General features: G+C 42.7%; 1 protein-coding gene across 1 annotated transcript; it reads left to right on the forward strand.

Moving 5' to 3' along the window:
• The first annotated feature begins 736 nt into the window (after nt 1–736).
• THAP12 (THAP domain containing 12) lies at nt 737–14,887 on the forward strand. Its single transcript, XM_068424997.1, has 5 exons — nt 737–999; nt 8,889–9,009; nt 10,594–10,701; nt 11,708–11,744; nt 12,015–14,887. The coding sequence occupies exons 1-5, from the start codon at nt 911–913 to the stop codon at nt 13,961–13,963; spliced, it is 2,304 nt and encodes a 767-aa protein (XP_068281098.1). The 5' UTR covers nt 737–910; the 3' UTR covers nt 13,964–14,887.
• The last annotated feature ends 719 nt before the right edge of the window (nt 14,888–15,606 follow it).

Here is a 15,606-nt window from a genome sequence, read left to right on the forward strand (position 1 = left end):
TTTTCTCATATTTTCTTATTTTCTAAGCTTTTTTTCATTTTTACCTATAACAGACCTGACAAAGTCTTCACACTAGGCGTACTCCCTGTTTGATTACTTTATTGCTTAAAACACTCGTGGTTTCTCTCAATATCCATCTGTGCTGCAGAGTAATGACATCTTCCTAAAAAGCAAAACAGAAGAGACAAGAGAAAAAGCTTATGACTGCATTCTACATCCTCAGTTCATTTTTAAGGTAAACATACTCTATGTACCACACAGAGAATCACAGAATGGTTTGGGTTGGGAGGGACCTTAAAGACCATCTAGTTCCAACCCCCCTGCCACGGGCAGGGACACCTTCCACTAGACCAGGTTGCTCCAAGCCCCATCCAGCCTGGCCTTGAACACTGCCAGGAAGGGGGCAGCCACAGCTTCTCTGAACAACCTGGGCCAGCGTCTCACCACCCTCACTGTAAATAATTTACTCCTAATATCTCACCTAAATCTACATTGTTCTCCACCCCGCAGCGGCCCAGCGGTATACACGCCGGCACTGCCCACCACCGGGGCCTCTACGCATGCGTGGCGCCGCTCCCTATGCGCAAGCGCGCCGCCGGCCCGCGCGCGCTCAGCGGGACGGGTGGCGCCGCGCCGTTGACGCATGCGCATCGCTCATCCCGGCGCGGCGCATGGGCACTGTCCCACGGGCGGCCGCGCGCGGTGCACTGTGGGAAGGAGGCGGCTCTTGTCCCGGCGGAGGGTGGCGGTGAATCCTCCCGGCCGCTCACAGCAGTGTGGAGCCGCTTCCCCCTCTGCCCCCCTCCTCCCTCCCTCCTCCTCCACCCCACACACACCCCCCCGCTCCCCTCCCCTCCCTCCGGCCCGCGGATTTAAAGGGGCAGCGGCTCCAATCCGGCGGGGGGGGACCATGCCGAACTTCTGTGCGGCTCCCAACTGCACCCGCAAGAGCACCCAGTCCGACCTGGCCTTCTTCCGCTTCCCCCGGGACCCGGTCAGGTGAGACCGCAGCCGGCACCGCCTCGGGAAGGCAGCCCGCGCTGCAGCGGGGCGGGGGGCGTGCTCGCCTCTCCCCTCAGGCCCCCCGGCCCGCAGCCCTCCGCTCCGCCTGAGGGGACGCCGCGGCGGGGAGGCGCATCCATCCCTCCCGCTTCCCCGGCAACCCCTCTCCGCGCCTCCTCACCTAGGCGGGGGGCTGCCGCGGTACGGGAGAGGGAGGGTCGGCGGCTGACCGGAGCGGGAAGGGGAGAGGGGGGGGTGTGAGGGGCCGGCGGCCGCCCGGAGCTACCGGCTGTCCTGGCGGAGGCCGCGCTGTGGCGCCGGGGGGGCGGGGCTCCGCGGGACCCTCCGGCCCGCGGCGGGGAGGCGGGTGAGCAGCTGCGCATGCGCCGGCGCGGCCGCCGCTTCCCCCCCCCGCGGTGAGGGGGGGCTTGTGGGAGTGATGGTGAGAGGCTGCGGGGCCGCTGCGGGGGGTGAGGGTGAGGGGCTGCTTGGCCGTGAGGGGAGTGGGGGGCTGAGGGTGTGAGGGGCTGCCTGGCCGTGGGGGGGGGTCATTAGACACTGGAAGGGGCTGCCCAGGGAGGTGGTGGAGTCACCATCTCTGGAGGTGTTTAAGAAAAGACTGGACATGGCACTTAGTGCCCTGGTCTAGTTGACATGGTGGTGTCAGGGCAACGGTTGGACTCGATGATCCCCGAGGTCTCTTCCAACCTGATTGATTCTGTGATTCTGTGTGTTGAGGGGCTGAGGGTGTGAGGGGCTGCTTGGCTGTGAGGGGTGTGAAGGGGTGCCTGGCTATGAGGGGCTGCCTAGCTGTGAGGGGAGGTCCGCATCTATTATGGGTGTGGGTCAGCGATGAGATGTATCCTAGACTCACAGAACGGTTTGGGTTGGAAGGGACCTTAAAGATCATCTAGTTCCAACCCCCTGCCATGGACAGGGACACCTTCCACCAGACCAGGTTGCTCCAAGCCCCATCCAACCTGGCCTTGAACACTGCCAGGGAGGGGGCAGCCACAACTTCTCTGGGCAACCTGTTCCAGTGTCTCACCACCCTCACAGTCAAGAATTTCTTCCTAAGATCTAATCTAAATCTTCCCTCTTTCAGTTTAAAACCATTCCCCTTTGTCCTGTCACTCCATACCCTTGTAAAAAGTCTCTCTCCCACTTTCCTGTAGGCCCCCCTGTATGGCTGTTAGAGGTGTGGGGTGGCTGGAGGGGTGTAGGAGCAATGGGATGAGGCAAGGGAGCCCATGCATTGTGGGGAGCCTGTGCAGGGCCAGCACTGGTTCAGGTGGTGGAAGTCTGTCAGTCGTACTGTGTGTACTGAGGTGATGTGGCGCTGGACGACGAGGTGTGTGCGTGAAAAGTAGGACACTGGTATGACAGGCAGCTGTCACGGGATTGCAAGGATGATGGTTAGTGGTGAAGCAGCATGAGGAACAGCAGAAGTGGTGGGATATTCAAGTTCCCAATGAGTAAAAAACAAGGGTGGTGCACTGGTAGAGCAAGAAGTGTGTGAGTAAGAGGCCATGGAAAATGCCATGAAAAATAAATCATGCACTTATATGTGGAAACCCCCGTGTAGAAGCTCACCTTTAAATCTAGGTAACACTCTTAAAATCATTTCGCTTAACTTGCTCCTCACAATTTTGGAAGGTGCATAGGTGCTAGACCAATACCAGTTATCTCTCTCCTAACAGCAGGCAAGTAAGGCTGAAATTTTTGACGATTTATACATGATATTCACTTGCTTCCTTGAAGCTGCTTGACCTGATTTTTGTATGATCCATATTACATATATTTATGCTTTTAATGAAGACTGAAATAGAAATAGTTTATTGCCTAGTCTTAACCTTTCATTTGTGTGATTTGCTCCTAGCGTTGTCTCTTTCCACCCTCTGTCCTGTCAGAGCCACATGTTCTTACACAGTCAAAGGAACGACCGCAGTTTGTGTGGAATTGTAGAGATTTGGTGCTGTCTGAACTTCAGTCTTAATTTATAAGGAGTCCATGCTGTAAAATCTGAGCCAGGTCAAGTTGTGCAAAGTTGGTCAATATGTGACAGTTTGTTGTATGAGGAAAACACCCCTTTCAGTTTGTAATTTTTCTGTTTAAAGACATTAAGGGGAATCATGGACGTGGTTTTAGGAAGCACGTGCTAGCTTGCGTTTCTACAGCGTGCGAGTAAGCATGCTTTCTGAGTGCATGACTACTTCATAATCCCCTTGAAGTAGTTCAGGGTGATATGATCAATATTACTGTACCAGAATAGTAGAAAATCGAGTTAAAATTGGCTCTGAAGGACCATCTGGACCTTTCCACTGCCCAAAGGAAGGATAAGCTATACCTAAAGTGTTTCTGGTGTCTTTGTCTTGCTCTTAAAAACATGCAGTGACAAAGATGATGCTTTCTTTAAGTTCTCTACAAGTTTTTTCCCTCCCTAACTTCTTACACCTTTCTCATTTAAACCTATGTTAAAATGTCTGAAGTTGATCATATATTCTCTTTTAACCTTGTGGCTTTGTAGACTGGAGGATGTTAGTGGTTTATTCTCTGGAACTACAGCAGTCATCTGCAGTTGTGAATGACAACGTCTTGCTTGTACCGCTTGGTGTCATAGAAACCTCTTACTGTTATAGGTCAGACTGGTCTGGCGAGCAAAGTACTTTATGCCAAAAATGTGTTGTTTGTACTTGGCAGCCTGCAGTGAGAAAGCTCACTATAACAGCATTACAATACATCTTTAAAAATAAATTTTAATTAAAAAAAATCATTGAGAAATGCATAGTGCCGGGTAAATTGTTTCTACTACCTTGCTGTTTTCAGTTTTTCCACACTAACTGAATAATTGCCTTTAGGTTTTCCTAGTTCAGTGCTCAGCAGTTCCAGTTAAGCACTCCAAGCCTGTGAGAGCTAACCAGTTATTTAAGACCAGCTTCATTTATTTTCACTACCTGAGAAAATGAGAAGGGGTGTGCAGATTAGGCTTTGAAAAGAACCAGCTGCATTTAATGGATGATATGTAGTCTTTTCATATCAAACATTAATGTAAATAAACTCTGTTACTCCAATAAGGATGCATGTTTTATAGTTCTATATAGTCTAGGCAGTGGTCCCCACAGTAAGATCTGTCTGTTTAACCCTCATCTGTGTTTCTGACTCTGTTCGTCATGGTGGTTTGAGTTTAGGTGAGATGTATTTAGAACAAAATAGGGCCACAAAGATGATCAGAGGGATGGAGCACCTCTTCTATGAAGAGACACTGAGAGAGTTGGGGCTCTTCAGCCTGGAGAAGAGAAGGCTCCAGGGAGACCTTCCAGCAGCCTTCCAGCACCTGAGGGCCTACAGGAAAGCAGGAGAGGGATTTTTTACAAGGGCTTGGAGTGATACGACGAGGGGTAATGGTTTTAAACTGAAAGAGGGGAGATTCAGATTAGATTTTAGGAAGAAATTCTTGACTGTGAGGGTGGTGAGACACTGGCCCAGGTTGCCCAGAGAAGCTGTGGCTGCCCCCTCCGTGGCAGTGTTCAAGGCCAGGTTGGATGGGGCTTGGAGCAACCTGGTCTAGTGGAAGGTGTCCCTGCCCATGGCAGAGGCGTTGGAACTAGTTGATCTTTAAGTTCTCTTCCAACCCAAACCATTTTATGATTCTATGATTTCTTAAGCAAGGAGATGCTATTCTACTGCCGTTGACCAATATTGAGGTAACATAAATGGTTTACACTCAATGCACCGCTAAATAAAATGCCATTTGAGCTTCCATGAGGTGTCAGCAGATCTCTGAAAATGTGAAGTTTGTGACTGAAGAAAACCTTTTTAAAAGCTAATGAGTGATACCTGAGCAGTGGTGTAATACATTTCATTGAAATGGCTTTTAATTTGTGCCAAATACTCTGCAACTAAAGCACTTTCACAACAGTGTACAGTGTGCCTTAGTTGAATGCTAAAAGAAATAGAGACATTTTTATACATAATTTTATTCTAAAACCTTTTTAAATGCTGCTTGGATAACACCATGTGGAGCTGTGTTGGGTGATTTCAGGGGTCTGGCCTCCGTTTTCTTTGTTCTTCCATCCCTTGTTCCTTGGAGAACATTCCTTTTGGAGCCAAACTCGTAGCAGGACTGAAGGGCTGAATTCAGACTCAGATGGAGTTTGCATGTTTGAGTCCAGTCACATAACCTCCACCATCTCCCTCTAGCCCTGTAGCTACCTGAGAGAACGTCAGCGCTCCAGCCATTGCCAGTAGAGCTTCCTAGATGTCCAGAGCTCCGGTTTCCCATCTGCTGCTTCGATGGGGTGAGGAGCTTGGTGTCATCACTCTGATCTGGTCCCTAGCTATTACTAGTATCTACTTAACTTGTTCTCTGGTTGGCAGCAACATCAGAGGTGAAGGGATTCAGGCTGGTTTTTGTCTGTCCGCGACAACTGTGGGCCAGTTCTAGATGCACCATTGCTGCCACCAGTTTGTCCCTGTGTGGTTGCCAGGAGGTGATTCAGAGGAGTCCTCCTAATGTGAGGAGCTCTGACTTTGCTCTCTGACAGTCTTCCTCAGCTCCCCTGACTTACTGAGAGAGGCAGGTAAGACCACTGGCATCAGGCTCTTCCTCTGGATACCCCTCTGCACTGAAACCCTCCCCACTAACTACAGGGAGGCTCATCAGCCTTTGTGACAGCCCGATGTGATCACCTTTAATGAGTTATCTAGTAATCAGCACCCACTCAGAAAGTATGAGAGCCACATTCAATATAATCTGCATGCTAAGTCTCCTGTGTAAAAAAACTGTGTTTTTAGTATTTGGTTAAATGAAGAACACTCTCCTGTTCTCTTGATGGCGTGATTGTACTGGAGTCAGTACTGGGCCCAGTCCTGTTTAACTTATTCATCAATGACCTGGACGAAGGAACAGAGTGTACACTCAGCAACTTTGCTGATGACACAAAACTGGGAGGGGTGGCCAATACACCAGAAGACTGTGCTGCCATTCAGCGGGACCTGGACAGGCTGGAGAGTTGGGCAGGGAGGAACCTCATGAAGTTCAACAAAGGCAAGTGTAGGGTCCTGCACCTTGGGAGGAATAACCCCATGCACCAGTACAGGTTGGGGGCTGACCTGCTGGAAAGCAGCTCTGTAGAGAAGGACCTGGGTGTTCTGGTGGACAACAAGTTCACCATGAGCCAGCAATGTGCCCTTGGGGCCAGGAAGGCCAATGGTAGCCTGGGGTGTATTAGGAAGAGTGTGGCCAACAGGTCAAGGGAGGTTATCCTGCCCCTCTACACAGCCCTGGTGAGGTCACATCCAGAGTACTGTGTCCAGTTCTGGGTCCCCCAGTTCAAGAAAGATAAGGAATTGCTGGAGAGAGTCCAGAGAAGGGCTACAAAGATGGTCAGAGGACTGGAGCGCCTTTCTTATGAGGAGAGACTGAGAGAGCTGGGTCTGTTCAGCCTGGAGAAGAGAAGACTGAGGGGGGATCTTATCAATGCTTACAAATACCTTAGGGGTGGGTGTCAAGAGGAGGGGACCAGACTCTTCTCAGTGGTGTCCAGTGACAGGACAAGGGGCAATGGGCACAAGCTGAAACATGGGAAGTTCCATCTGAATATGAGGAGGAACTTCTTTACTTTGAGGTTGGCAGAGCCCTGGCACAGGCTGCCCAGGGAGGGTGGGGAGTCTCCTTCTCTGGAGATATTCAAAACCTGCCTGGACGCAACCCTGTGCAACATACTGTATGTGACCCTGCTTTGGCAGGGGGTTGGACTGGATGATCTCCAGAGGTACCTTCCAACCCTTAACCATTCTGTGATTCTGTGATTGCAGTGTCCAGGCAAGAGTGCAAGATCTGTGGTGCCAAAAGACTAAGCAAGAAACAGCATTTTTTTCTTACTATTGTTCTACGGCACTTGCTGTCACTGTTATTTTTGTACTTTGCATGAATTAAAAATTAAGACGTGCAAAGGTTCTGCCAGCAGAGATCAGAATCCAAGATTCGCCCCTTTCATCTTCACAGTTGCCCTTTATTGCACTTGGTTACAGTAGAGGTGGTGGTGAATCCACTCAGAGCTGTGGATTTCCTCATTTGAGCTGCCCACTGAAACGTCTGGCAAGACAACCTTCATCCCTAAAGTTTTGAATAATCACTAATTATTTTTCTTCCTCCTTCTCCTGCGAGCAATAATTCCTTGTTTGCAGTCAAAAATGTAACTTTTCTGTGTAGGTTCCTGGTCCTTTGTGGATGTTGCCAACATGTAGCAATTAAAAAACAAAACCAAAACCAAACAAAAACCCAACACAACAGTTTAAAATATGAGTCCATGTTGAAAAGTATGTAGCAAAGTGATGGATTGTAAAGTAAAATAAGTCACTGAGGCTGTAGTGCAAGTTCCTTCTCCTTTTTGCTGTAGAATTATTGTGATTTTAGCGTAATTCTTTATGATGTAGTTGTCTCTGACGTTCTTGAGTTTGGGGAAGGATTTACCCTAGGAGGAATGGGAGCTTGTGTAACTGCTCTGTACGGTTAGAATAATGAACAGATCATCAGTTGTGTTCATGTGAAGGTTTTTTTAGTCACCTGTATTGTATGTTTTTAACTCTCTGTTTACTTAGGTGCTGTTGTAAATTGGTGGCTCTGTGATGCCATGAGATGTAAGCAAGTGCATTAATATAATGCTGCTTCAGAGGATTATTTTTGTGGGAAGGAAATGACTTTTTTTTTTAAACTTTTGAATACAGTGATATCAATAGCTGCTGGAGTCTTGTTAATTTATATATATATATAAATTTTTACTTCACAAATAAAATAGCAGATGAGTTTTACTGGAGTAGCTGTGCAGAATCAGGCTGTGCATGTTGTTGCTTGAAAATCCATAGTAAGAAAGTGATTGCATAGATCCCTTTGGGAGAAATGTAAGCTGACTAATGCATTTGCATCAATTACTGCAAGTGGTTTACTCACCGGAGGAAACAGTATCTTGCATATCTAAAAGGAGCCCTATTAGTAGGGGAAATGTTTCTTTAGCATTGTGTTATATCTTGGAGAACTAATCCAAAGCGGGAGAGGGGCTTTTTACAAGGGCAAGTAGTGATAGGACTAGGGGGAACGGTTTTAAACTGAAAGAGGGGAGATTTAGATGAGACATGAGGAAGAAATTCTTGCCTGTGAGGGTGGTGAGACACTGGCCCAGGTTGCCCAGAGAAGCTGTGGCTGCCCCCTCCCTGGCAGTGTTCAAGGCCAGGTTGGATGGGGCTTGGAGCAACCTGGTCTGGTGGAAGGTGTCCCTGCCCATGGCAGGGGGGTTGGAACTACGTGGTCTTTAAGGTCCCTTCCAACCCAAACCATTTTATGATTCTATGATACTATGTTGTAAAAAAATGCATCTAGTGAAAACTTGCTTCAGAGCAAGTGTGAGCACGGTCTGTAGAATGATTGCTTTTTTAAATTTTTATTATTTCCCTGTTCAAAAATCTGCTCTAAGCTCCCCAATGACCACAATAAATAAATAAGAAAAATGCTGTATTTTGGAGGGAGGCAGAGAAGACAACTATTTTAATAGGTGCCTTCAAAAACTTTGTGACTTTAGTCTACAGGCACATCTCTTTCTTTTTTAACTTTTTAAGATTAAATTCTTAAGAATTAAATGGTCAGGTTTCATGAGCAACTGTGTTACAATCTGTTGTGTGTGTGAGACAAAGGCAAGAATGTATAAATTAAGGAAAAAGACTCCTGAATTTTAAAAATATTTGATGGTACTTTACAACTGAAGGTGTACAGAACTTTCCTTAGCCTTGCATAAAGGGCAGGGCTCATTGCACTCTGATTTTTGAGTACGGTTTGAAATTGTAGGTTTTGTTTTATCTTAAAACTAGCTGATTCTTTTGCTTGCCTGCAGGTGTCAAAGATGGGTAGAGAACTGTCGAAGGGCAGATCTAGAAGATAAAACTCCAGATCAACTCAACAAGCATTACAGATTGTGCGCTAAGCATTTTGAGACTTCGATGATATGTAGAAGTGTAAGTAAAACCAAGCCTTTGTTTATTGCGTCTTGCAAAATGTGACTAACGTTTTTCATCAGAATGCTTCATTTTAATCTTTGATCTTCTGGGTAAGTCGTCCCTGGGAAAACTGATCTCTTAATCGAGATCATTCTCACGGTCCACGGCACCGCACAGACTCGCAGGTGTTGGCACAAAGGGTGAGGTGGAAATGGGCAGTTGGGGAAGAGGAAAGCAGAGCTGCTTCTGCTGGTTTAATGTGTTTGTGGAGCCCTGGTCTTCACTGTAGTTCTTTCCTCATGCAAAGCAATGCTCATTATGTTTATTGGCACTGGATGTTACAACATTATATAAATGTATTGGGTGTAAGTATGTAAGTTTACATACCTCTAATTACTTAAAATCATTAATGCGCTGTCACTGAAGTGTGTACAAGGTGTGATTCAGTTAAATTACACTCTGTTGTGGCCAAGAGATTTAAATGTTCTTTGCATCTGTCAAGCTTTTGATTCCTGTTATATTTTATCCAGCTAAAATCATGGCACTGTTTTTACTGTTAATGAAATAGCTTTCAATTCTTCTTGTTAACACGATAATGCTGATTTTAACAGCTTAGATAACAGTAGGAAATGGTGGATTTGGGGCTTTGTATCAAGTTTTAATTTCCAGGCTGGATTCTACATTGATACATAGGTAAAATCTGTCCTTGAGTTAGGAAGGAGAATTGGAAATCACAGGTCAGACTTTCAGCTCCTGGTGGTGTTAGACATGACGGAGTCTCTGATTAGCCAGCATCCCAGAAACAAACGAACAAATGAATGTTGGAAGTAATTCTGAATCTGAAATGAAGCTTTATGAAACTCTGTTTAAAATGTATTTCAATCTAATGACAGGTATAAACATAATCAACTAAAATTCTGTACTTACTGGAAATTAGCCAGTTCAGCTGATGTAAGTTCAGAGTATATCCAAATACAAAATTTTACTTAAAATATTTTTCTTTAACTGCTAGAAATATTTACGTGACGATCTAGAAGCCTTTTCATCCTCCTGCTCATTTGACAGATACATTTTTCTTCAATATGATCTTTCACAGTAGTGTTTTGTGGAATTCTAATCTACATAAAGAAGCAGTTGAACGTTTTCATTCTGAAAATGGTTCTGTGATTGTTTCTAGAATTGTGAAATAAGTCATAAAAAACAAAGCTCAACAGTAACAAAAGTTTTCCTTTCTGATGCATAGATGTCGTCTTATCAAGAAAAAAAATCATAATATTACAGTATTAATTATTGTATGTGGGGTCTTTGATGTGAGGATAATGGGGAAGAAAAAGTGTTTGTGGTTTGGGTTGGGGTGGTGGTTGTTTTAAATCTCTCCTCTCATTTTCAGTGGTCTCTTGATACCCCAAAATGGGAATTGCATAGCATAGCTTTCTCTTTGTTTTGGAACATCAGAAAGTGAAAATACTTTTTTTTTTTTTTTTTAAAAAAAAAAAAAGGGGGGGGGGTGGGTCATGACATTTGAAATTCTGGGTTTTTTTGTGCACCCACAGTGAGAACTTCCTAAAGATATCCCTAAACTAGATGTGTGTCTTCTTACAGAGTCCTTACAGAACGGTTTTACGGGATAATGCTGTGCCAACTATATTTGATCTTACAAGTCACCTGAACAATCCCCACAGCAGACATAGGAAAAGGATAAAAGAGCTGGTAAGAGGTTTTTTTTAACATTAAAACAATAAAGGCAAGTAAGTTTATGTGAAACTTTTGCATAAGTGTTAAATAATATTTAGCACTTGAGTGTTTGCATTTTCTGTACTGCTTATTCTAGTATCTTTTTGTTGATTTTAAGTTAAATGCCCAAATATTATGCTGATAAAAATTTTACCTACTAAGGAAGGTTTAATGAATTAATCTGTAAAATTAAATACGTTGATCCAGAGCTGATTCTGTCTTCCAAATAAAGCGAACAGCTTCCTTTTTGCTTCCAACACTAACTGAATACAACTTATGCATGGTACCTTGAAATTCTTGCTACATATTGAATGTGATTATCAGTTCATCCATTTAACTTTTGAAGTCTGCACCAATTCAGACATGCTCGTTTTAGCTTATTGTTCTGGAAAGGTGATCCATGTATAAAACCAAGGTCAGGAAGTTTTTTGTGGTATGTGTCTTGTCGATATCTCTTTTGTGTCGTTTATAGAAGAAGGGCCTCTAAATCTCTGTGGTTATAAGTGTACTGAGAATTAAGAGGAATTCAACTCCTAAACTCTGCTTATATGTTGGAAAATTACAGCCAATTTCTAAATATTTCTTCATGAATTTGATTCTGTTTATTGACTGAAAATAGAGTTAAAGACAGTCTGTCTACTAACGGTACATGTTCATGTTGAAACAGAATTCTTTAATGGACTCTGTTTATTAATAATTATAAAATACATGTTGAACAAACTCCTAATATAAGTATGGGAACCTTAGCAGTAGTAGCAAACTCTTCTCATGTAGTTCATAGGTATGTGTTGTAGCAGCAATAAACTGAAGAAACCTCCTTTTCTTGGACCTTCTAGCACTTTTTGGTAAATATTAACCCTCTTAGAATGGTCTCATCTACAGTATTTGTCTCTGATCTTGATGTGGTTTAATATTTTAAGGTCATATGCTAGACATTACCATCAATGTAAGTTCTTTTTTTTTTTTTTTTTTTTTTGTAAAGAGTGAAGATGAAATAAGGACACTGAAGCAACAAAAGAGTAAGTGGGCAAAATACTTGAGTTCATAAAAACTTGGTTTACTAAGGCTGACAAGGTAGTGCAGGACACATAACTATAAATTTATATATATCAAGAGGATAATTGAGTTGTTGCTTGATTGAGTTGCAGCCAGTCTAAACTCATTCTGAAATACTCATTCAGTTTTAAATTGGAAACATTCTCCTTAAAGGTAATGGGGATAGTAAGGGAAAGCAAATGTTATGTTTTATTTGTGTTATCTTGATACTTACAGTATTTTACATTTTGTAGTTGATGAAGCTTTTGAACGGGAACAGGCAACTCAAGAATTGAATGAAAGCAATGAACAAAATACTGTCTCACAGGAAGGAGGAGAAGAACAAGAGGAGGAAGCTGTCCCCTTAACGCCGGAAGAAAGAGAAAACAAAGATTACCTTAAATCTTTGTTTGAAATTTTGATCCTAATGGGTAAACAAAATATTCCTTTGGATGGCCATAATGTTGATGAGCTTCCAGAAGGTATTTTTACTTCAGATAACTTTCAGGCTCTACTGGAATATAGAATAAATTCTGGAGATGAAGTTCTGAGGAAACGATTTGAGATGACTGCAGTCAATCTTGAGTATTGTTCGAAAACTCAGCAGAAACAAATGCTTGAGATCTGTGAAAGCTGTGTTAGGGAAGAGACACTGAGGGAAGTAAGAGGCTCGCACTTCTTTTCTATTGTCACCGATGAAGTAGTAGACATAGCGGGAGAGGAACATTTGCCAGTGTTGGTGAGATTTGTTGATGATTCTCATAATCTAAGAGAAGAATTCATAGGGTTTTTACCATATGAGGTTGACCCTGAAATTTTAGCTGTTAAGTTCCACACGACTATTACTGAAAAGTGGGGTCTAAACATGGAGTACTGTCGAGGTCAAGCCTACATCGTCTCCAGTGGGTTTGCTTCTAAAATGAAAGTTGTGGCTACAAGACTCTTGGAAAAGTATCCACAAGCCGTGTATACGCTGTGTTCCTCGTGTGCCTTAAATGTTTGGCTGGCAAAATCCGTTCCTGTTGTTGGTGTTTCCATTGCATTAGGAACTATCGAAGAAGTCTGCTGTCTTTTTAATCAGTCTCCGCAATTACTAGTAGAACTGGACAACACAATATCTGCTCTTTTTCAGGACAATGAGAAGAAGGGTAACGAGCTGAAGGAAATCTGCCGTTCTCAGTGGACAGGCAGGCATGATACTTTCGAGGTTTTAGTGGACCTCATGCAAGCATTGGTACTGTGCTTGGATGCGGTAAGCAGTGACTCATCTGTCAGGTGGAACAACTTTATTGCTGGCCGAGCGTTTGTACTTTCAAGTGCATTAACAGATTTTGACTTTATTGTCACTATTGTAATTCTAAAAAACGTTCTGTCTTTTACAAGAGCATTCGGAAAAAATCTCCAAGGACAGACATCAGATGTATTCTTTGCAGCTAGCAGCTTAACAGCAGTGTTGCATTCTCTGAATGAGGTGATGGAGAACATCGAAGTTTACCATGAGTTTTGGTTTGAGGAAGCAACAAATTTGGCTACAAAACTGGATGTACAAATTAAACTCCCAGGAAAATTTCGCAGGGCGCAACAGGGGAGCTTGGACTCTGAGGTAACCTCAGAAAATTACTACAAAGAAATCCTTAGTGTCCCCACAGTGGAGCATATTATTCAAGAATTAAAAGATATATTCTCAGAACAACATTTAAAAGCTCTGAAGTGTTTATCGTTAGTGCCCTCAGTCATGGGGCAGCTCAAATTCAATACGTCCGAGGAGCATCACGCTGACATGTACAAAAATGACTTGCCTAATCCAGACACACTTTCTGCTGAGCTTCATTGTTGGAGAATCAAGTGGAAGCACAGAGGAAAAGATATTGAACTCCCAGCTACTATTTATGAAGCGCTTCACTTGCCTGACATAAAGTTTTTCCCTAATGTTTATGCATTGCTTAAAGTCTTGTGCATACTTCCAGTGATGAAGGTGGAGAATGAAAAATATGAAATAGGACGAAAGCGGTTGAAGGCGTACCTGAAAAACACCTTGACAGAGCAAAGGTCAAGCAACCTCGCTTTGCTGAACATAAACTTTGATATAAAACATGACTTAGATTTAATGGTGGACACCTATATTAAACTCTATCCCGATAAAGTGGAGTTTCAAGAAGACTTTATTCCTTCAAACAACTCTGAAGTAACAGAAGATGCTTAATTTTTTAAGCTCTAACTAATCTGTTGGAACAGCATTTTCTTAATTATGTTTCAATGCTAAAAAAAAAAAAACCCCTGTGAAATCTTAAAAATCACTGCAATTGTATTTCCCATTTTAGGTTTTGGACTGAAGAAGCTGTGGTCAGTGACCCAAATTATGTTTCGTTAGTCTGCATTAAATGTGTTGTGCGAACAAAATCAAGCCTGAAAATAAGCCCGTGCTTTTGGCAGAGGTGCTTTCTACATCTGATTGACTTAACTAAGTGTTTGTTTACTTTATTGCATCTTGGAAAAAGTACATTGTGGTTGTAGATCTGACAGGGCTGTTACATAATTGCTTGTGAATTAGGGTAAGAAAAATCCTCAAAATGTTAAAAAGAGTATAATCCATTTCAGTTCTGTTACTTCGGATTTTATTCTTTTTGAAAACTTTTAAAAAACGTCTTTGATGTCTATTTAATTGGCATTTTGAAGAGTGGATTCAGCTATTGCACGGTCCTCGTGCTGTGGACTGTTCTCAGTGTAAAGTGAATGTTAGTGGTATAGAGGTACGTTTACAGTTTCATTGGAAGAGACAACCTCTTTAATCTCTTGATGACTGTTTACATTCCTTTGTGTGAGACACACAACTTTTCGTTTCTTTAGGCTTTTAACAGGCATGACAGGAGTACTGAAATTCCTGAAAGACACTAAAAACTTAAAATTTATTCCACAAACATTTAAATCTGTTCGTTCTATCCTGACTCTGACGCAAAATCGTGCATCTTATTGTCTGTTTATTTGTAAACTCACCCAGGAAAGATGAAAATAAGAGTTTGTTGTTTGTCTAGAAGTAAGATTGAAAATATTGCTGTTATTTTTGGCAAGAATAAAACATTTTTGTACAGTTTATTGCAATTTAAAATAAAATGTGAATTGCTTTTTACATAGTATTGAATTTCTTAGTAAAGCTGTGCCTCCTTGAGAATGTGTGTTCTTTTGTAAGGTGCCTTTTAGTTTTGGCAATTTTTTCTCCATTGTTCTTGCAATTCAAGTGAGTGGCATTGTCTTAAGACACAGGAAATTTTGTGTAATAGCATTTCTGATCTGTATGTTCTGCTGAAGGTTTTTTTAAAGTGTTTTGAGATAGCACTAAATACAGTGCTTTTAATTGTCAAGTTCTAACTGAAACAGGTGGAAATAGATGAAATTTGAAATGGTTGAAAAGTTTTGCAGCTATCCTGATGCATGCCAATTTTATAACTTATTTACAGTTGTCCTTTTATGTACTTTCCAGTTGCAGTGGGGAAAAAACAGAACAGAAAATCGAATGATTGTACAGACTGTGACAAATACAGTTCTTAGTGTTTTAATGCAGTCAAACAATAAGAATAAATTTGAAAAAAAAAAAGCCTTTATTAAGTAAGCTTAGATATTAAAATAGCTCTGTACATCTTATGAAATGCTTATTTACAATGGAGTAGTAAAAATTACTCTTAAAGTGTTATCTTTTCTTTTCACTGCTATTTGTGTATGCTTTCTGGCATGCTTTCACGTTAATGCAATTGTTGCCTCGATCAGCAAAAAGTGTTTTAGCGAATAGCTTGCTCTGTTCCTCTGAATGTATGAAAACAGCCCAAATCTATGTTAATGCTATTAAAAAAA

Source organism: Nyctibius grandis, chromosome 2 (genome assembly GCF_013368605.1).
Source record: "Nyctibius grandis isolate bNycGra1 chromosome 2, bNycGra1.pri, whole genome shotgun sequence".
Taxonomy (NCBI): domain Eukaryota; kingdom Metazoa; phylum Chordata; class Aves; order Nyctibiiformes; family Nyctibiidae; genus Nyctibius; species Nyctibius grandis.

Coding starts and splice junctions, on each gene's coding strand:
- THAP12 (XM_068424997.1), top strand. CDS start 911: ATGCCGAACTTCTGTGCGGCTCCCAACTGCACCCGCAAGAGCACCCAG. Junction 9,010..10,593: donor CTTCGATGATATGTAGAAGT/GTAAGTAAAACC, acceptor GTCTTCTTACAG/AGTCCTTACAGAACGGTTTT. Junction 10,702..11,707: donor GGAAAAGGATAAAAGAGCTG/GTAAGAGGTTTT, acceptor TTTTTTGTAAAG/AGTGAAGATGAAATAAGGAC.